Genomic DNA, 26,201 nt, shown 5'->3' with positions numbered 1-26,201 from the left:
ACAGTGAACAGAGACGTCAATGAACGAACGGACAGATCATAACTTTGCGAAAATCCTCTCGTTCCGTAGCTGCTGACGCTAACCACGGGACCACGGCGCTCTTGAGACCACACTATTCTTGACCTTGCCTATCTTGCGCATGGACTACTCAGTTTGTATATTTTGCTTATATTTTTTCATAGTTCCACACAATTTCTTCCTGTTTTCTCGATTGATTTGTGTTCAGTTTTTCAAGGCCTATCCATTGTGCCAACTCATAACTAAATCTGAGGGGGGTGAGATGGGGAGGTTCCCTTGTTAGTAATTAGCCTTTCCTTCTGTTCCTGTGCGCACAGTTCCTTTACAAATACGTGAACTGTAGTGGGGAACTTGCACCTTGAAAGGTGTAACTTAGTGCATATCAGTGTGGAAACAGGTCGACTAGAGCCTTAACCCGGTGGTGCCTTCCAATCTACACACATTCTCCGTAAGACACCGTACGGGGCTTGGTGCCGGGTATTCTGTACCACTACTAGTCATTTATACATGCATACTGACGAGACGAATGAAAATTTGTACCAAGGACAGCATTGGAACCTGGGACTCCTGTTCACCATGCAGATGGAATAACCACAAAGGCAGGCTGGCACAGTGGCTTTTGCACAGCTTCACGTACTACCCTAGTACGCCTCCCTCCTCATTCCAAATCCCATTCACGCCTCACCCCACACGGTATTTCCCCTAAACTAGAACGGCTATGGAAACGCTCTCCAACTGTTTTGGAACAGCATCTCAGCATCGAATGAAATGGGTGATGGTTGCGTGAAAACTAGGCACAGGTGCTTTAATAATTTGAAACTATGTGGTTCCAGAGACTTTCTCACGTCTCAAATGTCTATGATATATATAGGTAGACTGAAACTAAGAATAAAAATTTATATCAAGGCTGGGATTCATGCCGGGGTCTCCTGCTCAGTAGGTAAATACATTTACGACCATGCCACCCTCGCACAGTAGCTTTGCACAACTGCACGGACTTAAAAAGGTCTCTGCAGCCATATAGTTTCATTTGATTAAAGCACTTATGTGCAGGCAGGATCCCCCATTTCATTCGATGCTGAGGTGCTATTCCAATGCAGATTGAGAGCCTCTGTAATGTTCCTCGATTGATTTATACAAGATATTCGGAAATTCCCGTTACTAACTTCTATAATTTGTAGAGGGGAGTCAGTACACAATACTTTGAGTAGGAAGCCATGTCCGGAAACTTACGATTTCAGTTCTATTATGGTTTCAATTCAAATGTGTAGCTGACGCATCTGCTGAGGGAAAGAGAAAAGTCTCACAGTTGCTTATCCTCGTATGCAACAGGGTAGGTAGGTTGACGTGGACTACTACTTGTGAGGTCGTATGGAAATTTTAATTTACGAGACTCCTGTATAGATTTAGGAGGATCTGCACAGTTAATTGACAAGCCGACAAACTTAATAGGCCAATTAACACATTAATATCAAATTTCCTCAGCCATCTGGACCAACTGACGTGTTGCGCAGCTAAAGGACCGTCGGTTGGTGGGGGCAGATCAGTTTTGATATCCCCCGATTATCATTGTAGCCAAGGTAGACAAGCAACCAAACAATTAAATGGAATTTTATGGAGCGCACTTACCAGATCAAAAACGAAGATTAGCATATTTGAAATTGTTGTAGAAATTATAGCAACGTATGGAGCAGAACCATGTGAAATAAATGAAAGACTAAAGAGGAAATTATTGACTATAGATACGGAATCATGGAGGTATTGCACTGAAACTAAATAATACGGAATAAAATAAAAAAACTGACAGATGCGAGAAGAACGCGATCTCTGTTCCATACAAACTTAATTGTGTACGTAGTTGTCCGCGTACTTAGCCGAGTGGTAACGTGCTTGCCTTCCATGCAACGGGCGCGGGTACGATTCCCGGGCGGCTTGGAGATTTTGTCCGCTCATGGACTGCGTATTGTGCTGTCCTAGTCATCATTTCATCCTCATCACTGGCACGCAAGTTGCACAGTGTGGCGTTGAATGAAATGAGACTTTCACTCCACGGCCGGACTTCCGCGGGTGGGGCCTCCTGGCCAACAGTGCCACACGATCATTTCATTTCGTGTTCATAGATGGTTCACCTATGCCTCGTGATGAGTGCGTTTTTGAATATCAAAATACGTGACATCAGTGGCCGTATGGTTTGATTTTATTGACTTAAAATTTTTACATCGCCAAGGGACGACACCTTAGTACCTGGCATACATTAAAACTTGATGTCTGCAGCAGTTCTTGAGAAAAGGGCGTCTTAACAGACGAATGAACAGACGCATTACTAAGTGATCCTATAAGCGTTCCGTTTTTACCGACTGAGATAGGGATCCCTAAAATGAAGACCTGCGTAATGGAATGAACTTGGGCGTGACTGTAATGCATACCATCGATGCAAAATGTGTTAGATGGTACTGGAATGTACACCCATTCGGAGAGAATCACTGGAATCCTAATTAAGCGCAGTTTATTAATTTTTGATATTAAACACGATTATTACGTAATTTAATACTCTTTCGTTTATATAATTGCACTGCACTCTATCACTAAATCGAACATCACAAAAAAGAGGAGGTGCTACAGAGGTCGGCTACTGAGGCTATTGAGATAACTGTTAGTAAAAGCAATGGAGATAACATAAGGAGATAAATATGGAGGCGGAGGTACCTGTATCTGTCGACTGCGATGGCGACGATGCTGAAGATGGAGGCGGTGACGGCGAGCGTGGTGAGGCCGGCGCACACGTGGCGCAGCCAGTGCGCGGGACGCAGCAGCTGCACCAGCAGCGCCGGCGCCACCACCAGAGCGCCCAGCAGGTTGGACACCACCAGGCTCAGCACGAACCTGCCGGACACGTCGATCACACCTCAGCACCGGCCTCACATCACCAACATTGCTAAATCATCACAAGGATCACCACACCTTAGCAAAATAACAAATGCATTCAATAAGCAATGCAAAGCAGTTTTTCTTTAAGCAGATCGGTTTTATTCAGGATACCAACACACCATTTTATTCACTAGACTTTTGGCTACACAACCCTATTTTGCAACATAATTTCCGCTCAACATCATTTCCGCTCAACATCATTTCCGCATTGAGGCACCATACCTGGAGGGCCTGTCTGCCAGAATGGTACCACTCTACTGGTCGACGTCGGAGCCAACGCCTTGCTGTATCAGTAACCTCCCCATCTACACGTACTACTTGTCACGGAGTGCATCCTTCATTGGGCCAAGCAGATGGAGGTCGGAAGGTGCTAGGTCGGGGCTGTAGGGTGGATGAGGAAGAACAGTCCAATGAATTTGTGTGCTCTTCTCCAATAGAGACAGCCATTTCTGCAAGGTATTTGATTGTGATCTATCACCGCGAATGATAGTGTTCACCCGTTCAAACATTGCAGGAGTTACAGCTATATGCGGCCGACCGGCAAGCGTTATACACTACTGGCCATTAAAATTGCTACACCAAGAAGAAATGCAGATGATAAACGGATATACATTGGACAAATATATTACACTAGAACTGACATGTGATTACATTTTCACGCAATTTGGGTGCATAGATCCTGAGAAATCAGTACCCAGAACATCCAACTCTGGCTGTAATAACGGCCTTGATACGCCTGGGCATTGTCAAACAGAGCTTCGATGGCGTGTACCTACAGCTGCCCATGCAGCTTCAACACGATACCACAGTTCATCAAGAGTAGTGACTGGCGTATTGTGACGAGCCAGTTGCTCGGCCACCATTGACCAGACGTTTTCAATTGGTGAGAGATCTGGAGAATGTGCTGGTCAGGGCAACAGTCGAACATTTTGTGTATCCAGAAAGGCCCGTACAGGACCTGCAACATGCGGTCGTGCATTACACTGCTGAAATGTAGGGTTTCGCAGGGACAGGATGAAGGGTAGAGCCACGGGTGGTAACACATCTGAAATGTAACGTCCACTGTTAAATGTGCTGTCAATGCGAAGAAGAGGTGACCAAGATGTGTAACCAATGGCACCCCATACCATCACGCCGGGTGATACGCCAGTATGGCGATGACGAATACACGCTTCCAATGTGCGTTCACCGCGATGTATCCAAACACGGATGCGACCATCATGACGCTGTAAACAGAACCTGGATTCATCCGAAAAAATGACGTTTCGCCACTCGTGCGCCCAGGTTCGTCGTTGAGCACACCATCGCAGGTGCTCCTGTCTGTGATGCAGCATCAAGGGTAACCTCAGCCACGCTCTCCGAGCTGATAGTCCATGCTGCTGCAAACGTCGTCGAACTGATGGTGCAGATGGTTGTTGTCATGCAAAAGTCCCCATCTGTTGATTCAGGGATCGAGACGTTCCTGCACGATCCGTTATAGCCATGCGGATAAGATGCCTGTCTGTGTGTCCTGATCATGGCACCACTCCAAACGCAGCAGTTGTGATGCCTACGCATGGGCTGTTAGGCTCCAACCAATAGCTCAGGATGACACCAAATGCTGCTAGGGATCTATTACTTATTCTCGAATGGCAGGCGCAGAGTTTAACGGGTTACATATGCTTGGTGCACAGTAGGGCGGTTCTTCCTTTTGATGGTCAGATATGGTCCACCTAGAGCCTTAACGACGAGTATGCCTGCCCTCACGTTCCCATGCAGTCCAACAAAGGGCCATTAACCACTATTCTGCATATTGCGCCATTCGACCAGAGAGCCAAACGGAGACCCAATATTTGGGCTTGCTGATAATGCTGAGTCACACGAGTACGAGACATCTCCATGTCTTTTACAGTGATCACTCAACACTAAGGCGCTGACGCCCGTTCTATTCTCTACCAGGCCTGGCAACAACTCTAGAAATAAACAACATTAATGCACACTGGTGGCCGTTCTACTTGCCCACATAGAACTGAAACTCTAAATCATTTACGTATACGGCGACGGTGTGTACGTGTACGAAGTTGCATAGACATCCTGGCATATTTTGCTGGATGACACCCAATGGTGTGGGGAGCCCATTGCTTGTTTGCCGAAGGCCGGCGCAGAGTTGAAGACGGTACGATGTGATTGTTACTCAATAAGGCGATTCTCCCTTCTAGTGGTCAGATATAGTCAATCGGAACCTTAATGACGAGTTTGGCTGCCTACACATTCCCGTGCAGTCCAGTGGCAGTGGCAATTAAGGCACGCCATGCAGAAATAAGAACCTCTTCATGTGAAGGAGATACAATTCTGTATCTTTCTGATAGGCTACTTACCGCAGTCCTTCGACAGCAGTGTTCCATTCACTGGTACCCATTTATGAAAGTTTCTTTGGATCAATTTCCAGATGAATGACATTATTTATGATTAAGTGCTTGGAACTCTGCCTTTCACAGATAATGCTCATACCGACTCAGATATCCGGGCAAGACTCGCGATTAGCCTTCGCAGCTTCACTGGAAGAAGTAAATCTGAGTAATGCTCAATCGCTAAAGTCAAGGTACCGTATTCAAGTCAGAATCCAACGTATAGGTTTCATCTTCCAGGCAATTTCAAATCAGCACACACCACTGCAGAGTATAAATTTCAGTTATCTGCTGTTCAACAAATAAGACTCCTCGGAAATCTGTACACGGATGTTGTCTTGTTGAAATAGTCACAGCAGTGTATCCTTACATTACGAAGCTTCCCAGATGCAGCTGTAGTTATTGCCGTCAGTAGCAACAGGGACAGCCATGTATAACCAACGCGTACAGTATGATTACGCCTCCCATATTACTAGACACAGACACACAGTAGTAACTAAAAAAGAGTTGGGCAGCCATGCACATGGATGCCAGCTCAACCTCAGCCACGACACGTGGAGATTCAGTGGAAGTGTTTGTAAGACACACAGATGCGCTCAACGGGGTTGAGGCTAGGTGCCCGACACAATGTGGAAGCGATGTTCTGTGCACTGCCTTACCGTTAACGACATGTGAAAACAGTCCCAACTGGCGTTCATTAGTTCTTGTGAATTCTGACTAATTCCAACAAATACGACGGTAACATCACACATGATAACTTTACAAGATACACCGTCAATGTTTTCTAAGTTAACAAACATTATAAACATTTGCAAAAATGTAGTGTCAAGGGAAGTTCGTGGAATTTGACCACTGGTGACGAAACAGTGACTAATATGCGCCATAGCAGTACCGAATACTGTGAAACACGTCGCCTCATGTGAAAATACCAAATGTGTCCGCAATGACGAAAACGTTTTTGTGGAATGTATCTTGAAATTGAATAGTAGGATCACACAGAAGTGTTCGATGTGAACCCACTCAATTCGGAAAGCTTTTCATATATTTGACTCAAATATTTTTTGCAATGAAGGAAGCAAAGACAGCCCTTATCGTTTCGCTGACAAAACAGTGAATATAGACGGTTAGTTGCACACGACTGGAGAGAAAATCAGCGTTTCGTTTCTTTTGTTATTTTAAACTACTTTGGTGTTCGTACCCAATGATTTTGTGGCTGCAGCGGGAAACTTATGTCATCGTATCTGCACGTGGTTTGAACAGTACTCCTCTCCAAAACTTTCTTAAACACTGAGTCACGTCACTCTAGTTTTGAGTATGTTTATTATTCATCTACGATTATTTCTCTTCTTGTAATTTACACGTATCTCGTTCAAACAAACAGTAAGCTAATGCGCTTCAAAACATTACGCTGATGTTTGAGGGAACTGAATTCCGAAAACGACTGTGGAAGGAAATATATGGTAAGTCGGTACGTATTATAATAAGAATCTAGGCAAAACCGTTATCTTTAGGGCCTAAGAAACTTTAATAAAATTGGAAACGTAAATTTATTTCATTTGTCTGGACTCGATTATGCATTGTCTTTACTTTTTGTAAAGTCATATTCTTCCGGTAGGTACAGCTGCTTAACAACTGGAAAATCACATCCGAAAGACAGGCTGTGCAAGTTACTGGGTTGAAGTAAGTCTACCGGTAAGGTTGGCTATTCACAATACTGCCGCGATTGACCGCACCGAAGAACCGGTAATGCCCTGTGAGTCAACGATCGCTTAGAGCGAACATTTCATATTTCGAAACACGGATTTGGCGAATAATACATAAATCTCTGCAGTAAAATAATTTATGTGCAGCTGTTAAACTTTGATGGGTAAAGTCTGACCAGAGTCCAGTATTACAAGAGGAAGAAAACCACACTGGATGTACACCCGGTGGAACTTAGTTCGAGTTACTTGCAACAGTTTGCTACAGTTCATCTCTGAATCATGATTAACGTTTGCTACAGCAGAAATTAAAAGGCCTGTTTCCTCTCAAATTTAAGACCCAGACAGTATCTCCGATCATGCTGAAAATAAACTTTTAGAGATACAGCTAAAAATGTCCGGCCACTATGTTGTTATAAATACATTAATAGTACAGTTACACCAAGTAAATACTGAGTAGAAGCTAATTATTTACACGTCCAGGAAAGCTGTCACATAAACAGTCACCATTCGAAGACTCGGAAGACTTTCAAAGTGTCATTAAAAATACAGTTGAAAAAGCAACGGGAAAGGACTTCGGCTGGAAATTGTGAACAATCGATTAGAAACAGAGGCATATAATAGGTGCATATTCCCAGTGTTGGAGGCAATTGGAATTTAGACACATGACGCGATTTTAGACAACATGGGCGAGAGATAAAACAACTGTCTATTCCAAATATCACTTAATCAGCAGTAAACGACCATGACATCACGCAACTGTTTTGTGCACTGTCGACTTCACTCATATGTTGCCTTAGATCTGAAGATGAGCAGCATAAAGACATAAACCAATCATCACTTTTAAATAAAAGATTATCTGCGAACTTGACGTAATATTAGCAAAACACAGTCACTAATTTTACCGTGGAGGAAGATTTGCCATATTCTGAATCTGGCAAAAATTTTTAAAATGAAAGAGAGTACCACACAATGGAAGTCCATATGACCTTGGCATAGTTTACTCGTACTTGGAGGAGCTATGTCTAATACATTCGATATATTAGGAAAGGCCCGGCAGTAAATGAAACGTATAAATCTGTAGGTAAAAGAACCTGCACCTATCTTTAGGGAAGACTTAAGGGGCATAGTATTAATTTCATTAAAAAAATTCAGCAAAAACTTGTAGGATATGAAACTCCGTATGAATGGAATACAGAGAACTACAGTATATTTTCTAAGATAATAGGGGTTCTTGGACGCTTTTAAATTTAATTTTTTACCAAGACAGTACAGGCATGATAGCGAGTAGATGAGCAGAGACGGCAATAGGAGACAGTTTCACATAAGGGAACACAACAGAAGTCGCAACGTTCCCTCGTGTATATGAAGTAAAATGATGGAAATCAAGAAAGATCTTAGTATGATATTTGTACATAGAGCGAGAATGGAAAATATTATGCCATAGCTTGCAGCAAGACGATACTTCGAGTAAAACGAAGAAAGTTAAAAAAATGGATGGATTTGAAATCTGGCCAAAAGATATGTCCATTGCATTGGTATAGTTTAATATCTGATGATTGTGATGCACCGGAGAACGATACGAGAAAATAAATAAAGTCAGCATTTTTTAGATATGGTAATAGCTATTTATATTAAGAAAGAAAGCCTAATTTAAAAATCTAGAATGGGAAACATATGTATTTGTTGTTACTAACAGGTAATCGGCATTAGTGTACATGAAAATGATATCAAATAACAAGCTAAATTTGACACAAGTTCTTAGTCCTGTAACTAGATCTAAATAGCTCTAACTAGTGTCAAATGCGAGAATAAACAAACCTTAGATGTAAAATGTCTCAGAGAAAGGAAAATAAGTCACCACTCTCTCTTGTTCAAAAATGGCTCTGAGCACTATGAGACTTAACTTCTGAGGTCATCACTCCCCTAGAACTTAAAACTACTTAAACCTAACTAACCTAAGGACATCACACACATCCATGCCCGAGGCAGGATTCGAACCAACGACCGTAGCGGTCGCGCGCTTACACATTGTAGCGCCTAGAACTGCTCGGGATAAACATGTGTCCTTTTTCTTTTCTTTCTCTCTCTCTATTGGAAGTAAGTAACGATCATCTTTGTTGCATGTGATACTTCTTAAAAAGTTATACACGTCATCCATAAGAGAACAGAAAAGATTAAAAGGAATGTGAACGCATGACTCAAACTGTCTGTTATTCTTGTAACAACGAATTAATGTGAATCAGTAGCTTCGTAGTAAACAGGTGGATGAAGAACGAAGCGGAAATTTGAGTTGTGACTCCCTTTTATCTCAAAGTTCCGTGACGAATGAGACCACTTTATTTACCTCTCACTCTGCTATCTTCTGCTAGAGGAGTAACGGGAATTAACTTACCATTCTAATGCCCCAAGCTTAAGTTGCTGCCATTTCTCAGCAAGACAGTAAATTGATGACCGAAAACGCTCTTTGACTTAATTTTCAGTCAAGTTAGCTAACCCGCGTTCGCGTCGGACAGTTTTTCAAGAGCGCTGAGTGTTCCATTTTTCATGTATTATCTGGGCGCAATTTTCTGCCTCATTTACGAAAGATCGGTGTGGGGATTAGGAAGGCGTTGTAACTCGCTAGATCAGCCACAATCGTCATGCAACTTTGTACTAACATCTCGTATTACTGAAGACAAGAATTTCTGTCAGTAGTTATTGCTCGATTCTGCTTTCGTACTGAGCGGTAAACACAATCTGGAAACAACACTTCAATTGTGGTTGAGTCTTTGCCCTTTAAGTCTTTCCTCCTATCGCTGCAGGGGCTGCAATCCAACGGAGCTGTGGTGTTACGAAAATAGAAAAGAGTGCTTATAGCATGAAGATTTGTGTGACTCTGTGATTCGTGATGGACAGCTCAACTAGTAAGACATTTCTAGCGAAATGCGAGTGTTTGTGTTCGAATCCGACTAGGGTCTAACGTTTTAATGTCGGGAAATTACAGTGCACGGCAAGAACAACTTGTCAGCAGTAGGGCGTCAGTTCGCCTTTCCCGAATGAAATTACCCATTGATATAGTCTTAAGTGAAACTGTCACGAAGCAGTTTGGATTATTAGAAGTATGACCATGTGAAACGGATGATAAATTTAACAGCACCCGGCAACAGACGCCAGGCACACGTTTACAAAGCCGATTATTATATCCTTCCCACGATTTCATTTCAAAGCTATCGTTCTCTGATGAGTCTCAAAACTTGGTCTGTTGACTACGTAATACGTCATAAACAGTTCACCATCTCAATTTATATGTTGTGAATGTTCACGACAGTTATCAGTACGCATTTTGCAAACAGCTATTTTTCTAATATCAATCAAATCAGTATTTGGGAAGCAATTTAAGATTTCCAAATGGTAGCTGTGTTAAAAGAACTACGTCTCTGCGAAGCATTATCAGAACATAATAAATCACACCTATAAATTATAAAATAGAACTAAAGCACATATTATTGTCTCTTATTGTTGCCTCAATGGTGGCGTGATAATTAAGAAAACATTTTCATCTTCTTATACATTACATTAATTTAGTATTGCACTTACTAAAATTGAACACTTTAGTAATGTCTGTTTTCTGCTATTTCATCTTCTGGTTTGCACATCATTGAAAGTTATTAGAGGTTGTTGAGAGTTTCAGGGAGAGCATTAGGGAACGATTGACAAGAATGGGGGAAAGAAATACAGTAGAAGAAGAATGGGAGCTTTGGGAGATGAAATAGTGAAGGCAGCAGAGGATCAAGTAGGTAAAGAGACGAGGGCTAATAGAAATACTTGGGTAACAGAAGAGATACTGAATTTAACTGATGAAGGGAAGAAATACAAAAACGCAGTAAATGAAGCAGGCAAAAAGGAATACAAACGTCTCAAAAATGAGATCGACAGGAAATGCAAGATGGATAAGCAGGGATGGCTAGAAGACAAATGTAAGGATGTAGAGGAGTATATCACTAGAGGTAAGATAGATACTGCCTACAGGAAAATTAAAGAGACCTTTGGAGAAAAGAGAACCACTTGCATGAATATCAAGAGCTCAGATGGAAACCCAGTTCTAAGCAAAGAAGGGAAAGCAGAAAGGTGGAAGGAGTATATAGAGGGTCTATACAAGGGCGATGTTCTTGAGGACAATAATATGGAAATGGAAGAGGATGTAGATGATGATCAAATGAAAGATATGATACTGCGTGAAGAGTTTAACAGAGCACTGAAAGACCTAAGTCGAAAGAAGGCCCTGCGAGTAGACAACATTCCATTTGAACTACTGATAGCTTTCGGAGAACCAGCCCTGACAAAACTCTACCATCTGGTGAGCAAGATGTATGAGGCAGGCTAAATACCTTCAGACTTCAAGAAGAATATAATAATTCCAATCCCAAAGAAGGCAGGGGCTGACAGATGTGAAAATCACCGAACTATCAGTTTAATAAGCCACGACTGAAAAATACTTACACGAATTCTTTTCAGACGAAAGGAAAAACTGGTAGAAGTCGACCTCGGCGAAGATCAGTTTGGATTCCGCAGAAATGTTGGAACACGTGAGGCAATACTGACCAAACGACTTATCTTAGATTAAGGAAAGGCAAACCTACGTTTCTAGCATTTGTAGACTTAGAGAAAGCTTTTGACAATGTTGACAGGAATACTCTCTTTTAAATTCTGAAGGTGGCAGGGGTAAAATACAGGGAGCGAAAGGCTATTTACAATTTGTACAGAAACCAGATGGTAGTTATAAGAGTCGAGGGGCATGAAAGGGAAGCAGTGGTTGGGAAAAGAGTGAGACAGGGTTGTAGTTTCTCCCCGATGTTATTAAATCTGTATATTTAGCAAGCAGTAAAGGAATCAAACAAAAATTCGGAGTAGGAATTAAAATCCATGGAGAAGAAATTAAAACTTTGTAATTCTGTTAAAGACAGCAAAGGGCTTTGAAGAACAGCTGACCGGAATGGACAGTGTCTTGAAAGGAAGATATAAGATGAACATCAACAAAAGCAAAACGAGGATGATGGAATGTAGTCGGGTGATGCTGAGGGTATTACATTAGGAAATGAGACGCTTAAAGTAGTAAAGGAATTTTGCTATTTGGGGAGCAAAATAACTGATCATGGTCGAAGTAGAGAGGATATAAAATGTAGACTGGCAATGGCAAGGAAAGCGTTTCTGAAGAAGAGGAATTTGTTAACTTCGAGTATAGATTTAAGTGTCAGGAAGTCGTTTCTGAAAGTATTTGTATGGAGTGTTGCCATGTATGGAACTGAAACGTAGATGATAAATAGTTTAGACAAAAAGAGAATAGAAGGTTTCGAAATGTGGTGCTATAGAAGGATGCTGTGGATTAGATGGGTAGATCACATAATTAATGAGAAGGTACTGAATAGAATTGGGGAGAAGAGAAATTTGTGGCACAACTTGACTAGAAGAAGGGATAGATTGGTAGGACATATTCTGATGCATCAAGGGATCACCAATTTAGTATTGGAGGGCAGCGCGGAGTATAAAAATCGTAGAGGGAGACCAAGAGATGACTACACTAAACAGATTCAGAAGGATGTAGGTTGCAGCAGGTACTGGGAAATGAAGAAGATTGCACAGGATAGAGTGGCATGGAGAGCTGCATCAAATTAGTCTTCGGATTGAGGACCACAACAACAACAACATTAGAGGATACTGTAGACAGTGCCGTTGCACACCAATTATTAACGTGTGCTTACGAAACCAAAGCCCTTACATCTTCAAATTGTTCCTCACCTTGCAGTAGAGGAGAAGTGGGAGGACGAAAGGAGGGTTAGTTGGGTTCTAACGGTGAAGATGATGTGCAAGTGAAATTAATTCACATGCAACTAATACGATTAAATGACGGCTAATCCCTTGCAGAGGCAATGTCGATTTCTTTTCCTGTTTTTAGGAGAGGTTCGTGTCCTGCGATTATTTTGGTAGTGACCGTGTGTTGCAAGGAGTAAGGTATATCCTATCTACCGCAATCGGGAACAGAATAATAAGATAAATTATTTGTCACTGAAAAACAAATATCACAAGCTCATTACGAAATTTAACAAAGAGTGCATCATTGGACTATCAGGATGATGTTCAGTATGTATTCGTTAGCACCCACCTGAGAATAAAGGGTTCTCTGAACTTGAATCAAAAAATACAAAGGAGCATGCTGCACTACAGCAGTACGCACTTTAAGAAGGGCTGAAACCGGGTGGAGCTGATGTATGCCGCAAGGAGGCTAACGACGGGATGGTTTACCTCATAGAAGTAGCTTACATGTTGACGCACCAGCGGCGGAAACGGACTGCGGACTAGATCTCCGAAAATCTGATACAAAACGGGAGAGAACAACGGTGTCCTGACAACTTTGTAGAGTTGCCTTTCGAATATTCCGTTGAGCCAGGCCCCCACAATCCGACCCTAATGGCAACACAAGTGAGGAAGGCCTAAAGAAACACTCCTCGGCTCCTCCGTACTCTAACCCAACTTCTAGGGTCGCCAACAGCTAGCGAAACGTGATCAAGTAGTGGTGAATACAATGTAGCTATATTGCTTTAAGGGATCTCGGAACCAGGCTGTTGCAACTCTATCACTCCAGCCAAGGGCCAAAACTGGTGCCATCTTTACCGGGCTAAGGCTACAGAGGCAGCGTCTCCACCCTGACTTGCGCCATTTGACTAAAATAAATACCGTATTAATGCAGCACTCATGCAGCAATAGTAGAAACAGGGGAGATTTTAGTGTGGTGACTAGCTGTTCTGCCGAGTTCCATTTAACACATTTAATCGGCTGATTAATTTCGATATTGAAGCAATAACTTTACAAAGCGAGGATGGCAGATACTTTTTCACACCCACTTTAGAAACGAATCTGATATCATCAAGGCTGAGTAAACTTCTTTTTCGTGTTCTCGGCAATGAAAAATAATTCATCATACCATGTGTTTCTGTGTGACAGTCGTACAAATTGGAGCCTTGCTCATATAGATGAACTTATTGTCGTTGTTTACATTCTACAAGTGGAGTACAGAGCTTAGTTGCAATCAGATACACCAAAGGAAAAAAATATTAGTACATCTGGAAAGACGAGGTCGAGTTTGATCCGATGACGGCATATGCCACCTGGTCTGTAGCTGTACTGATAATGGTTTCCACGTCGTCCGGCACAAGATAGCATAGTGACATAGCTACTGAGCGCCACCGTAGCGAAATCTGTGTCTATCCTTTAATAGGAAATGCTCCCAAACTGAAGGCTCAGTGTGGTCGAATGTATGAAACAATCAGGCAACCATGCCACAGAGACGTCCTGATGCTGCCTACAGCGAACTAACGGAGTTAGAAAGAGGTCAAATTGTGGTCTTCCGAGTGGCGGGATGGTGCTTCCGGAGAACTGCCACACAATTGAGACGTGCTTCGTCAGTTGTGCAAGGATGCTGGAATCAGTGATCACGTAAACATACTCACAGACGGAGTACTGAACGTCCAAACAGCACAGACACCCGCCAGGATCGTATTATAAGGGAAATAGTGGCAGTTCGTGTAGTTACCACAGCACAGATAACAGGCCCAGACATGTCAACAAGTACTGTTGCGAAGCGGTTATTAGCACAAGCACACCTCTAGCGTGTCTTCCACTCATGCTACAAGATAGGGATGCAGAGGAACACTTGGAAGATGTAACGGCACGCCGTGGTCGTCAGCGATGAAAGAAGATTCTCCTGCACGTGAGTGATGGTCGTTTGCGCGTACGAAGTAGACCTGGAGAGTGCTGTCTCGTAGAGTGCATTAATCCAATGCACACTGGGCTCACATCATGCCTTACGGTGTGGTGCGATAAGCTACAACCCTCGTTCAACTTTGGTGTTTCTGGGGGGGATGCTAACCAGCGTTCGGTACGTACAGAATATTGTTAGACCTGCTCTTTTGCACCAAAAATATGATGTGCTATTCCAACAGGATAATGCTCACCCACATACTTCCCATGAAACTCAGGTTGCTCTGCAAGACATGCAGCAACTTCCTTGGACATCAGGTCTTTGGACTTGTGACTACTCATGCTTTCCTGACTGATCTGTTGCAAATACGCTTCTCGCGACTGCAGCAGCGACTGCAGCAGCTACCACCACCTGATGACGCCTTCGCACTTGTTTCCAGACGAGCACATGCGGGATATAATGGGATGATGAGTGAATCGTGCCACTCTTCAACGTGAACAGACCTAGGAAACGTAGCATGACGTATCCCAGGACAGGATGCGACAGGAGGCCAGAGTCAGCGCCTGCATTACTGCCGGTGGACGCTACACCTCGTACTACTGTGGGTGTTTCAGCAAGGATCGATACTCTAGTACCTCAGAGCCGCTTCTTATATTGATCTGTAAATGTAATAATTTGATGTACTTCATCTGCACTGTTGCAACAATAAATATTGAATAAGCTGGAAACCTCTAAAAGGGTGCAATCATTTTTTTCCGGAAGTGTGTGTTATAAGCAGTATACTACAACTTCAGCTATACTAAACGCGGCCAAGGCTCACAGAAATTCGCACCAGAAGGCTTCAACCACCAGTGAATACACTACTGCCCATTAAAATTGCTACACTACGAAGATGACGCGAAATTTAACCGACAAGAAGAAGATGCTGTGATATGCAAATGATTAGCTTTTCAGAGCATTCACACAAGGTTGACGACGGTGGGGACACCTTGTCATGAGGAAAGTTTCCAAACGATTTATCATACACAAACAGCAGTTGACCGGCGTTGCCTGGTGAAACGTTGTTGTGATGCCTCCTGCAAGGAGGAGAAACGCGTACCATCACGTTGCCGTCTTTGATAAAGGTCGGATTGTAGCCTATCGCGATTGCGGTTTATCGTATCGCGACATTGTTGCTCGCGTTGTCAAGATCCAATGACTGTTAGAGAATATGGAATCGATGGTTTCAGGAGCCTATAACGGAACTCCGTGCTGGATCCCAACGGCCTCGTATCACTAGCAGTCGAGATGACAGGCATCTTATCCGGATGGCTGTAACGGAACGTGCAGCCACGTCTCGATCCCTGATTCAACAGGTGGGGACGTTTGGAAGACAACAACCATCTGCACGAACAGTTCGACGACGTTTGCAGCAGCATGGACTATCAGCTCGGAGACCATGGCTGCAGTTACCCTTGACGCTGCATCAGAGACAGGAGCGCCTGCGATCGTGTACTTAACGACGAACCTGGGTGCGCGAATGGCAAAACGTTTTTTTCAGATGAATCCAGGTTCTGTTTACAGCATCATGATGGTCGCAACCATGTTTTGCGATATCGCGGTGAACGCACGTTAGAAGCGTCCATTCGTCATCGCCATACTGGCGTATCACCCGACGTGATGGTATGGGGTGCCATTGGTTACACGTCTCGGTCATCTCTTGTTCGCATTGACGGCACTTTGAACAATGGACGTTACATTTCAGATGTCTTACGACCCGTGGCTCTACCCTTCATTCGATCCCTGCGAAACCCTGCATTTCAGCAGGATAATGCACGACCGCATGTTGCAGGTCCTGTACGGGCCTTTCTGGATACACAAAATGTTCGACTGCTGCCCTGGCCAGCACATTCTCCAGATCTCTCACCAATTGAAAACGTCTTGTCAATGGTGGCCGAGCAACTGGCTCGTCACAATACGCCAGTGACTACTAGTGATGAACTGTGGTATCGTGTTGAAGCTTCATGGGCAGCTGTACCTGTACACGCCATCCAAGCTCTGTTTGACTCAATGCCCAGGCGTATCAATGCCGTTATTGCGGCCAGAGGTGATTGTTCTGGGTACTGATTTCTCAGGATCTTTGCACGCAAATTGCGTGAAAATGTAATCACATGTCAGTTCTAGTACAATATACTTGTATAATGAAACTCTTTATCATCTGCATTCCTACTTGGTATAGCAATTTTAATGGCCAGTAGTGTAACAATACTGGCCGGCATCCACACTGGTAAATGCAACACATTTTCCAGCAGGCCTGCGGAAGACACTGTTCAAACTCACAGCGCCCTCTTCGCCAACCGTATTACCACCGGCGGAATCATAATCATTAGACCATTTCTCTACGCTGGTGACACGTCTGCCTGAACAGAGGACAGGTAACCTTCCACCCACTGAGTACTTAACTGGCACCTAGACACCCAATTACCAGTTCCAGAGCAGTGTGATTACTCTCAACTCCAGTACGTTCAGCGTGAAGTGTGAAGTGTGAAGTGTGAAGGCACTGACCACTGCCTCATTGGACTCGGCCGCCAGTGGACGGAAAACTTCTAGCCTGTCCGTGAAAAACTTCCTAGCCGAACATATTGTAAATAGGCTGTTTCGGTTTTTATGTTGGTAACGTCACTTAGCGCTCTGTATGAAAATCACTGGCTGTGCTGTGTGCAGTCTGTGGCTCGTTGGCATTGTTGGAATATTTGCTGTTGTAGTGTTGGGCAGTTGGATGTGAACAGCGCGTAGTGTTGCGCAGTTGGAGGTGAGCGGCCAGCAGTGGTGGATGTGGGGAGAGACATGGCAGAATTTTGAGAGCGGACGATCTGGACGTGTGTTCATCAAAAGAATAAATTTGTAATACTGGAGCCGGCCGTAGTGGCCGTGCGGTTAAAGGCGCTGCAGTCTGGAACCGCGGGACCGCTACGGTCGCAGGTTCGAATCCTGCCTCGGGCATGGATGTTTGTGATGTCCTTAGGTTAGTTAGGTTTAACTAGTTCTAAGTTCTAGGGGACTAATGATCTCAGCAGTTGAGTCCCATAGTGCTCAGAGCCATTTGAACCATTTTTTGTAATACTGGATATCATGAACTGATATATATATATATATATATATACATATATATATATGATGACTTTTGAACATTATTAAGATAAATACATCGTTTGTTCTCTATCAAAATCTTTCATTTGCTAACTCTGCCTATCAGTAATTAGTACCTTCAGTAGTTAGAATCTTTTATTTAGCTGGCAGTATTGGGGCTCGCTGTATTGCAGTATTTCGAGTAACTAAGACTTTTGTGAGGTAAGTGATTCGTGAAAGGTATAAGTTATTGTTAGTCAGGGCCATTCTTTTGTAGGCATTACTGAAAGTCAGATTGCGTTGCGCAAAAAAAAAAAAAAAAAAAAAAAAAAAATTTGTGTCAGTTTAGTGTTGATCAGAAAAAGTAAAGAGCGAAATGTCTGAGTACGTTCAGTTCTGCTCAGCTGGACGTTACAATACAATATTCCTAGTCAGTAATGCAGTTTCTTGTTGACTTAGTCTGTCAGTGATTAATTAACCATTTATTCAGACTTTACTGAACAAGTGAACTTTGTGTTTCTCCTTGTGAAATCGGATTGAGAAAATTAATCCCCTTAGTGAATCATTTTTATTTTTTTGGACTTGTATCCGAAGTAACTACTGTATTGTGATTAACTGCGTGCACAGTGTCTCAGATAATAATGTTTCTTAGTATATTGCTTCCTGGGAATGTCAGATAATGTACAGTTTTCCTCTTCAGCTACAAAAATGTCTTTCATAAGGTGTGTTACATTTTAAAAAAAAGATTTTATGTATCAAAGACTGAAGAGAAGTGTGCGTCCCTCTCTTTAGTTGGTACAAAGTTTAACCAAGTGCTCACATTCATATTAAGCGAAATAAACCAATTCTTTAATAAAGTGTTCGTTAGAATAAAGAAATTAGGTCTATCTTCTGTCAGTTTTCGGATTAGTAAGTGCCTTCCATCAGGATCTAACCAGACAGGCCCCGCGTAATGGATGCATGGTTTGAGGCGCCATGTCACGGATTGCGCGGCCCCTCCCGCCGGAGGTTCGAGTGCTCCCTCGAGCATGGGTTTATGTGTTGTTCTTAGCATAAGTTATTGTATGTTAGTTTAAGTAGTGTGTAAGTCTAGGGACTGATGACCTGAGCAGTTTGGTCCCTTAGGAAGTCACACACATTTGAAAATTTTATTAACCATACAGTAATGGTTAGAGAAGAGAGAAAGCCGAAATTTGTGATGAAGTATCATTTATACGTCAACGAAGTGCGAAAGACTTATTACAATTATAAATGCCTAGCGTTGAGAGGTCTTTTGTGGCAATTTATGTTGTATTTGCACAGTTCGCAGCGTTTTGGTATGAGCAGTCAAATTCAACTGACAATTGTACTTGTCGACTTTTAGTTCGTTGCCACGGAAAGTACGTATCGTCAGTCACTCTTACAAATTTTTATTCTGCAGTTACAATAAAACAACAGGACGAATGGATTTATTATTTACAATAATGGATTTAAAGACAGAAACATTTCAGTGCTATTAAATTTGGATTTGGAAACTGGGTAGCAATAAAATGTGAAGATGATTTCTTTCACACTCGAGTCTTAAAGATTCACACGACCCTAATCGCATATCTCCTAGCGTATCATGGTGTCTGTCTGCGTTGCTACCCTTGCGGGTGGTAATTTACTATGTCTGTAAAAGGAATTTCCCTACGCTTGTCAACCTGGAATATATTATTAAGTATATCAGGATTTGCTGTACTGCTTTTCAGCGATAAGAAGCGTCCTCATTAGAAGCTGTGCGAAAATGAACCAATTATGACAAATACATTAGGGGATTCTGCCTTTGCGAAACACATTATCAGCTTTTGACTTTTATATTTCAGAAGATTCATTTTTACTCTATTTATCAGCAGCACATGTAATGGCCAAAATTTGTGTGCAAAGGAAACGTTGCAGCTGTCTATAAAATGATATATTTGTGATAATGCAAAAACACCCACTAACAAGTACACTTTCGCAAGAAAATGTAAAAATCTGTTCAAAAACGCGTGTCTAAATAGACGTATGCGTCAACGAATTAGCTGTTTGGTGGAATTATTACAAATGACAAACTTTCTGAGGTATCACACGCACTACATGAGGTAAACAAGATTATGAATCACCATTTTTGACGCTACGTAAAACGAATCCTTTGGCGATGCTGTAACGGAACTAAATCAAGTTCGGGAAAAGCGAAATGAATAAACTGTGTTTTAATCAAGACGAAATCCTCAGATACATTAATTGACCAATATAAAAAAAATGTAAAGAGCAGTTTAATAAAAGTAACACGCTAAGAACTTCAAATCTAATTTTTGTCACTATCACTAATTAAATAAAACTTTTCATTCAACGCAGATTATAAAAACAGTGTGAAACATCAGCAGTTGATACACTCAAGGAACCCATGCAGCGAGTGAATGTTGAATTCTATGTCACTTTCCTTTTGTTTCCCACTCTTTACTTCGGTTTACACCTCTGACATCTTTATTTCGGCAAATACAGGAGATAAAACTATCCCACTGATTTAGTAAACTTCACGGAGTGTTGCGTTACAGTATTAGTCTCCTGTTGGTGGACAGGAATGGCACGTCTATTATTCTGAGAGACTATGAGGTATGTTTATATAACGCCGCAGAGGAAAACCCAACTCCAGAATTTACGACTACAACTTTGTACGAAGTTATCTCTGCAGACAACGGCAACAAGGCAGCTTCAACTTTGAAAGAAAAACGAGAAGCGCACATGAAATAGCCACTTCGCATCGCAAAGCTACCCTTAATCTGCGGTCTACGGGTATAACGAAGTTACTTTGCTGCTATGTAATTGATTAAAAAGCTCTTAAGTCTTTTCTAATTCTTCTCTCATTTGTTTGCTGAATGAAATTCGAGTTTCTCCTGTGTAACATATGCTATCATATTTTCTAACTGCAGTAATTTGTCGTACTTGCCAGTATCATAGATGAGTGCAATTACTAATGTTCCTCAGACTAGTGTGAAAACAGAGTTTTTCTCACACCCGTGATAAAAAATATATGTACCAATACTCACGAGTGCTTTCCACATTGACTTGTATTTTCCATTAATTAACCTGTTCCCATCCAATATTTTGTGTTCCCTGTTCTCCCAATTGGTATCTATTTTGGGTGGTAAGGTTCGGTGGAGATCCGGAAAAATCGGAGATGATAGAAAATATCCTTCAAGAGCTGTGTCCTGTGTAGCACATCTTCAGGTAAAATAGTCACCAAATCCCGCCAATGTGAGCAGAGACATTTGCAGTTGCTGCCAATTCAATCTCATAAAACATCTTGTCATGAGTGCTACATTTAATGTCTCATTTGTGAAGTCTTCGATATTTTCTATACTCCATGTGTTCGTTCTGGTCACAATTTCGCGAACAGGGTCGTCCGTAAAAGTAAAAAGAGCAACATATATTAGAGTGTTGCCCGAGCATTCTGAGGAAATGTGACTCTCTGTTATCGAATAGAGCATACAAACTTAAAAAGATTACTATGAAGATAAACCATACATTTAAATGCGACTGATGCATATAACGTTCACAGCCTTCCGCGTCGCAAAATCACTTTCGCTGTGACTTATGTCGTTGCGTAGATTTCGATTCTTCTTGCTCACTGTCACCAGTAAATTTTCAGTCTCACTGTCCTCAAAAAGCTGCGCCGCAATCATATGCACACATCGAAGAACTGGGTCCATTGTTAAACGGACCAGGCATCTTGGCGTTATCTGATGGTCAGCGCCGGCACTATAAGATGGAATGTGTTGACTGGCCAGCAGACCAGACAAAAAAAAGTGTCGGTCACTGGAGAGGAGAGAATTAATTTTCCTTGGTGTTGAACAGCGTGTTCCAGGCCAGAGCACAATGCTATACCGTTGGCCACCCGAGAACGCCTAATGTACCAATTTCAGGATGTACGTGCTATTATCTCTGTCCTACGTTCCCAAGCTCCATAGTAATTTTCCTTCTAGAATGTTGTCAAAGCGTTTTAATGTTTGTGCCGTCAAACTGATACGAGAACGTCTCCGCTGCAACATACTCGTTTATGAATATATTTCTCAAAGCGAAAACTTTAATACTCGTATGTTGAAACAAATTTATCCCTTTCATATTTTTCCACACTATTACTCGTGTCGTGATTCTTAACTGATTTGTTGATAGTTTTAATATTTACGAGTAACATTTTAGTTCGTACTGGGACACATTGATATCACTGAGAACCTCCTTGTTTCGATTACACAGTGAATTTCTTTATTCTTGTGGATCGTAATTCAAGAGACTGCGCGTATATAAGATGTGTCAGCAACTAATACACTCTACATTTTTCTTTTTTTGGCAGAGTACAGTCAACATTTTGCATGACAGATACAAATGAGAGAGGAATAAAGAGAGAAATCAGTAAACGTCGTCGCCAATGGCTGGCGCTAGAAAAGGTATATATTTAAAATACCTACGACCGTTGAAATTATTTGTTTATAATGCGTGCTACTGTATTTTCGGCCTTTGGCTGCTATCAGACGGAACACTGTGAAAACAGTGTATACACAGAGCTACCTTCGCTTCACTAGCAAAAAGCCATAAAACTACTAATTATATAAAAAACGACAGATTACTTACATTTTGTGCCTTAGTATACGGCAAGATTTAAAAATATCGGACAATTTACGATAGTGTCAGTTTTAATAAACCCAGGTGGCAACGGTGTGTCTAAAAATATTGAGGGACAGTGAATCAAATTCACTGAAAGAAAATGAGGAAAAAATTCATGAATACTCGTTAACGCATAGGTGACGATGTCCTGAAGGCAGTTTTTTTGGAACTATTACCTCAGTTATCAAATTTATTGCGGTATTTCTTCTGCGAGTGACTGAAGTAACGAAAGGTGAAGATAAAACAAAAAAGAAAAAGAGCCCTAGTTTTTTCCACTCAATCTAGATACGTCCGAACGTTTACGATCTCTACTTACTGTGATACCACCAGCTCCGCTGTACTGTTAACAGTGCATAGAGATTTATTATTATTATTTTGTGGTCTGTGAATCACTGGTTTTGTATGAAAGGGTAGTTAGGACTAGCACATATTATGTTGCGTATGGTAGTGCAATTCAAGGAAAGATATGGGTTTGACAAGGTCATAGAGCCTGTTTCAAGTTGTGCGTAACTTAATATTTCGCTCTGATTTAATAAGGAGAGAAAAATATATGAGCTATGTTTATCTTGTATACGAAAGAAATGGTTCAAATGGCTCTGAGCACTATGGGACTCAACTGCTGAGGTCATTAGTCCCCTAGAACTTAGAACTAGTTAAACCTAACTAACCTAAGGACATCACAAACATCCATGCCCGAGGCAGGATTCGAACCTGCGACCGTAGCGGTCTTGCGGTTCTAGACTGCAGCGCCTTTAACCGCACGGCCACTTCGGCCGGCTATCTTGTATACGGACGGATATGTTCTTGTCGACGGATTTTACAGTACAATAACTCAGACACTGGGTACCCACATAAGCATTGTAAGAGATTAAAATGACTAGAAAATGACGAAGTTGTTTCACGTTATTTTGAAACCGGATGGCGACCAGGCAGATAGGGGTTCCCTTCACTCCTTCCCACCCTGTTTACTTCTTCCCAAATCCATTATACTTTTACCTACTAATGGTTTTCTCTCTGGTAGAGCTTGTTTCGTAAAACTTGCTGTGAATAAGCTTCAAGTGGTGATACAGTTTTCTAACTGTAACTGTGGAATCAGGAATCTTGGATAACGTTAGTTTCATATCGACATAGTGGGCAATGTATTCGTTCAGTCACAACTGATTTTCACCTATGAGACAGAAGGTATGCCCAATCAAGCTTATAAAATGTTACGCCACATTCGATACCGAAAAAAGTTGCAATTTGTCATTGTATCCAATCTACAAGTATTTTCTACGTGACTGTGACATCAATCTCATGCAGTAATGTGGACGTATTGGGTTGCTGTGTAAGCTCACAAGGTTTTTCCATTAGTTTAATAAACACGTCAGATACACATAACGGAAATTTAAGTCATCAGTGACACATTCTTCTCCATTATTTTCAACAATCTGCCATCGTTGAGGTAATTTTTAGACTCCATGACTGTTGCCATCATATGATTTTGAGACGAAGAATTCGTTGAGCCATGTCCACGGCCCATTTTTATCCGGGAAAGAAGTTCCTTGAAAAATGTTCGATAGAGAGCGGTAAAGGTGAATATCCGAGGGTGCAAGATCAGGTGAACAAGACTGGCCCGGAATGACTTCCCAACCCAACTCCTGTACAGCGTTTTTTGTCAGTCTAGCAGAATGCGGGCTAACGTTATTGAAGATTAACATCACGCAGTCCGCCTGGTTGCTGTTCTTGGATAGCATCTGCAAGACGTCTCAGTTGTTGACAATAAATGGGCAATGATAGTTACACCTCGGAAACCACTTTTTTACGGGGAGTTGTTGCTTTGTGTAGGCCCAGCCATTCCTTTCTTTTCCATATTTTAGCATAAGGACACCATTCACTTCAACAGTAAAGATAACGGATATGGATGGTTATTGCTGTTCTCAAGTAACTTGATGATTAGCAAGCAGATATGTACATATTAGCACCTGCTGATTTTTGTGATTTTGCCTTAGAGCATGCGGTACCATACACTCGAGTTTTGAACCGTCCCGTTGCATGATAATGTAGCATGGTGGTGGAATGATCACAGTTCATCACTTTTGCTAGTTCTCAAGGATAATGACGTGAATAGTTGTGAATTGATGCGTTTAAATGGCCTGGAAGATTCTCTTGAATGTGGAGAGTCACTAATGTCAAACCAATTCTTAAAATGTGAAATCATTTTCTTGCTACGATTTGTCCACTGGCATTTTCCCCATTAACTCCTGATAGAGGAGTTAATGGGGAAAATGCCAGTGGACAAATTTTCCCCATACATGCCGCAAATATTATTGGTGGCCTTCACTGCTGTCACGCCTCTACTGAACTCGAACTGAAGAATATATCGGAAATGTTCCGATTTCTCCACTTGGCACTCCATTTTCTAGCGTCCACAGCTCCACTCAGTATCTCCAAACGACAAAATGACACTATGTAAACTTAAATACCAACAGTCAGCTACAGGTAAAAAAAATGACAATCGATAAATAACTCCATAGAAACCAGAATACCAACATGCAAAATCAAAATTCTACGAACTCAGGCATCAAGCTATTATAAGGTGGATGACTGTGTTTTCTGAGTCACTGAAATTGTTTCATCCTATGTCTCAGCCTCGGGTCACACAGATAGTATTGTGATTGGTTTCGATGCGTTAGTAAGTCATCATTCCGATACAAGACAGTATATGCTTTCTTGTTAGGCAGTGTGCCTAGTTTGGATTATTCACTGATGTTCCACATTTGTTCGACAGGTTTCATACTCGGGGATTCCAGGGATCATAACAGTATCTGTTGTTATATCTAAACTACTGTTTCTGGTAGATTTCGCATCCAACATTCCTTGACTAGTGTTTATTTGGACATTACAAAATCATCACATCAAAGAAACAAAATTGAGAATGTCGTCGGAAGGCACGGAGACAAAGAACACGACAATTTTTAGGAGAGACACCTGGTGTATTTCTGTGGATAGGAACGTGGTGAGAGCTAACGAGATGGCAACAAATTGGCCATGTTACTTACTATCATTTGTCGAAAGCTTTGTTTCAACATCGTGATGCGTTTAAAAATATTTTATTTATTCGCATTAGGTGGAAAACATTGTATGCTGTTCCTCCACCAAAGTACCAACTCCACTGCGGCGAAGCGATGTAGCTACTAATATTCCTTTTCAAACTATCCTTGAAATAGAGATCAACCAAACACTGTTCTTTCTTTTAATGTCCGCAAATCTCGCGAGCTCATACACTACTCAGCTCTGCAGTAATTGTATCCAAGAAATTCTTATAGGTAGAAATGCCTGACAACTATAGCGTTCGATATGTACGAACAGTAAGAGATGATTATACCTGTAAGATGCATGATTATAAGGAAAACATGGCAATTCACCAAAGTGTTCATCACTTCCGTAGGTCATAATAGGTTTAGCAATGACTGGCGTAATCTAACGGAACCGATAGGGAATCATAACGCCCGGATTCCGACCACAGATCTGTAGATATGGATCGTGAATGCTTTCAGATATGAATAAATATAACCGACAACTCCGTCAGAAAATACGCCCGTGGACTCTGGCTTGACAATTGGTAATGACAATAAAGGTGTTTGCTGTAGCATTGGATGGGCAAGATACTGCCTG

The 26,201-nt window shown here is 41.8% G+C and overlaps 1 protein-coding gene across 1 annotated transcript in view; it reads right to left on the bottom strand.

Moving 5' to 3' along the window:
- Nucleotides 1-26,201, bottom strand: part of LOC124595252 — a 129,276-nt gene that overhangs the window by 32,502 nt on the left and 70,573 nt on the right. The window contains exon 3 of the mRNA XM_047133921.1: nt 2,725-2,901. Within this exon, the coding sequence (XP_046989877.1) occupies nt 2,725-2,901 (177 nt within the window). The remainder of the gene's footprint in view (nt 1-2,724; nt 2,902-26,201) is intronic.

The sequence above is a fragment of the Schistocerca americana genome, chromosome 1 (genome assembly GCF_021461395.2).
Source record: "Schistocerca americana isolate TAMUIC-IGC-003095 chromosome 1, iqSchAmer2.1, whole genome shotgun sequence".
Lineage (NCBI taxonomy): Eukaryota > Metazoa > Arthropoda > Insecta > Orthoptera > Acrididae > Schistocerca > Schistocerca americana.
Note: the sequence above shows the minus strand (reverse complement) of the source record. Positions and strands in the feature narration are given on the sequence as shown.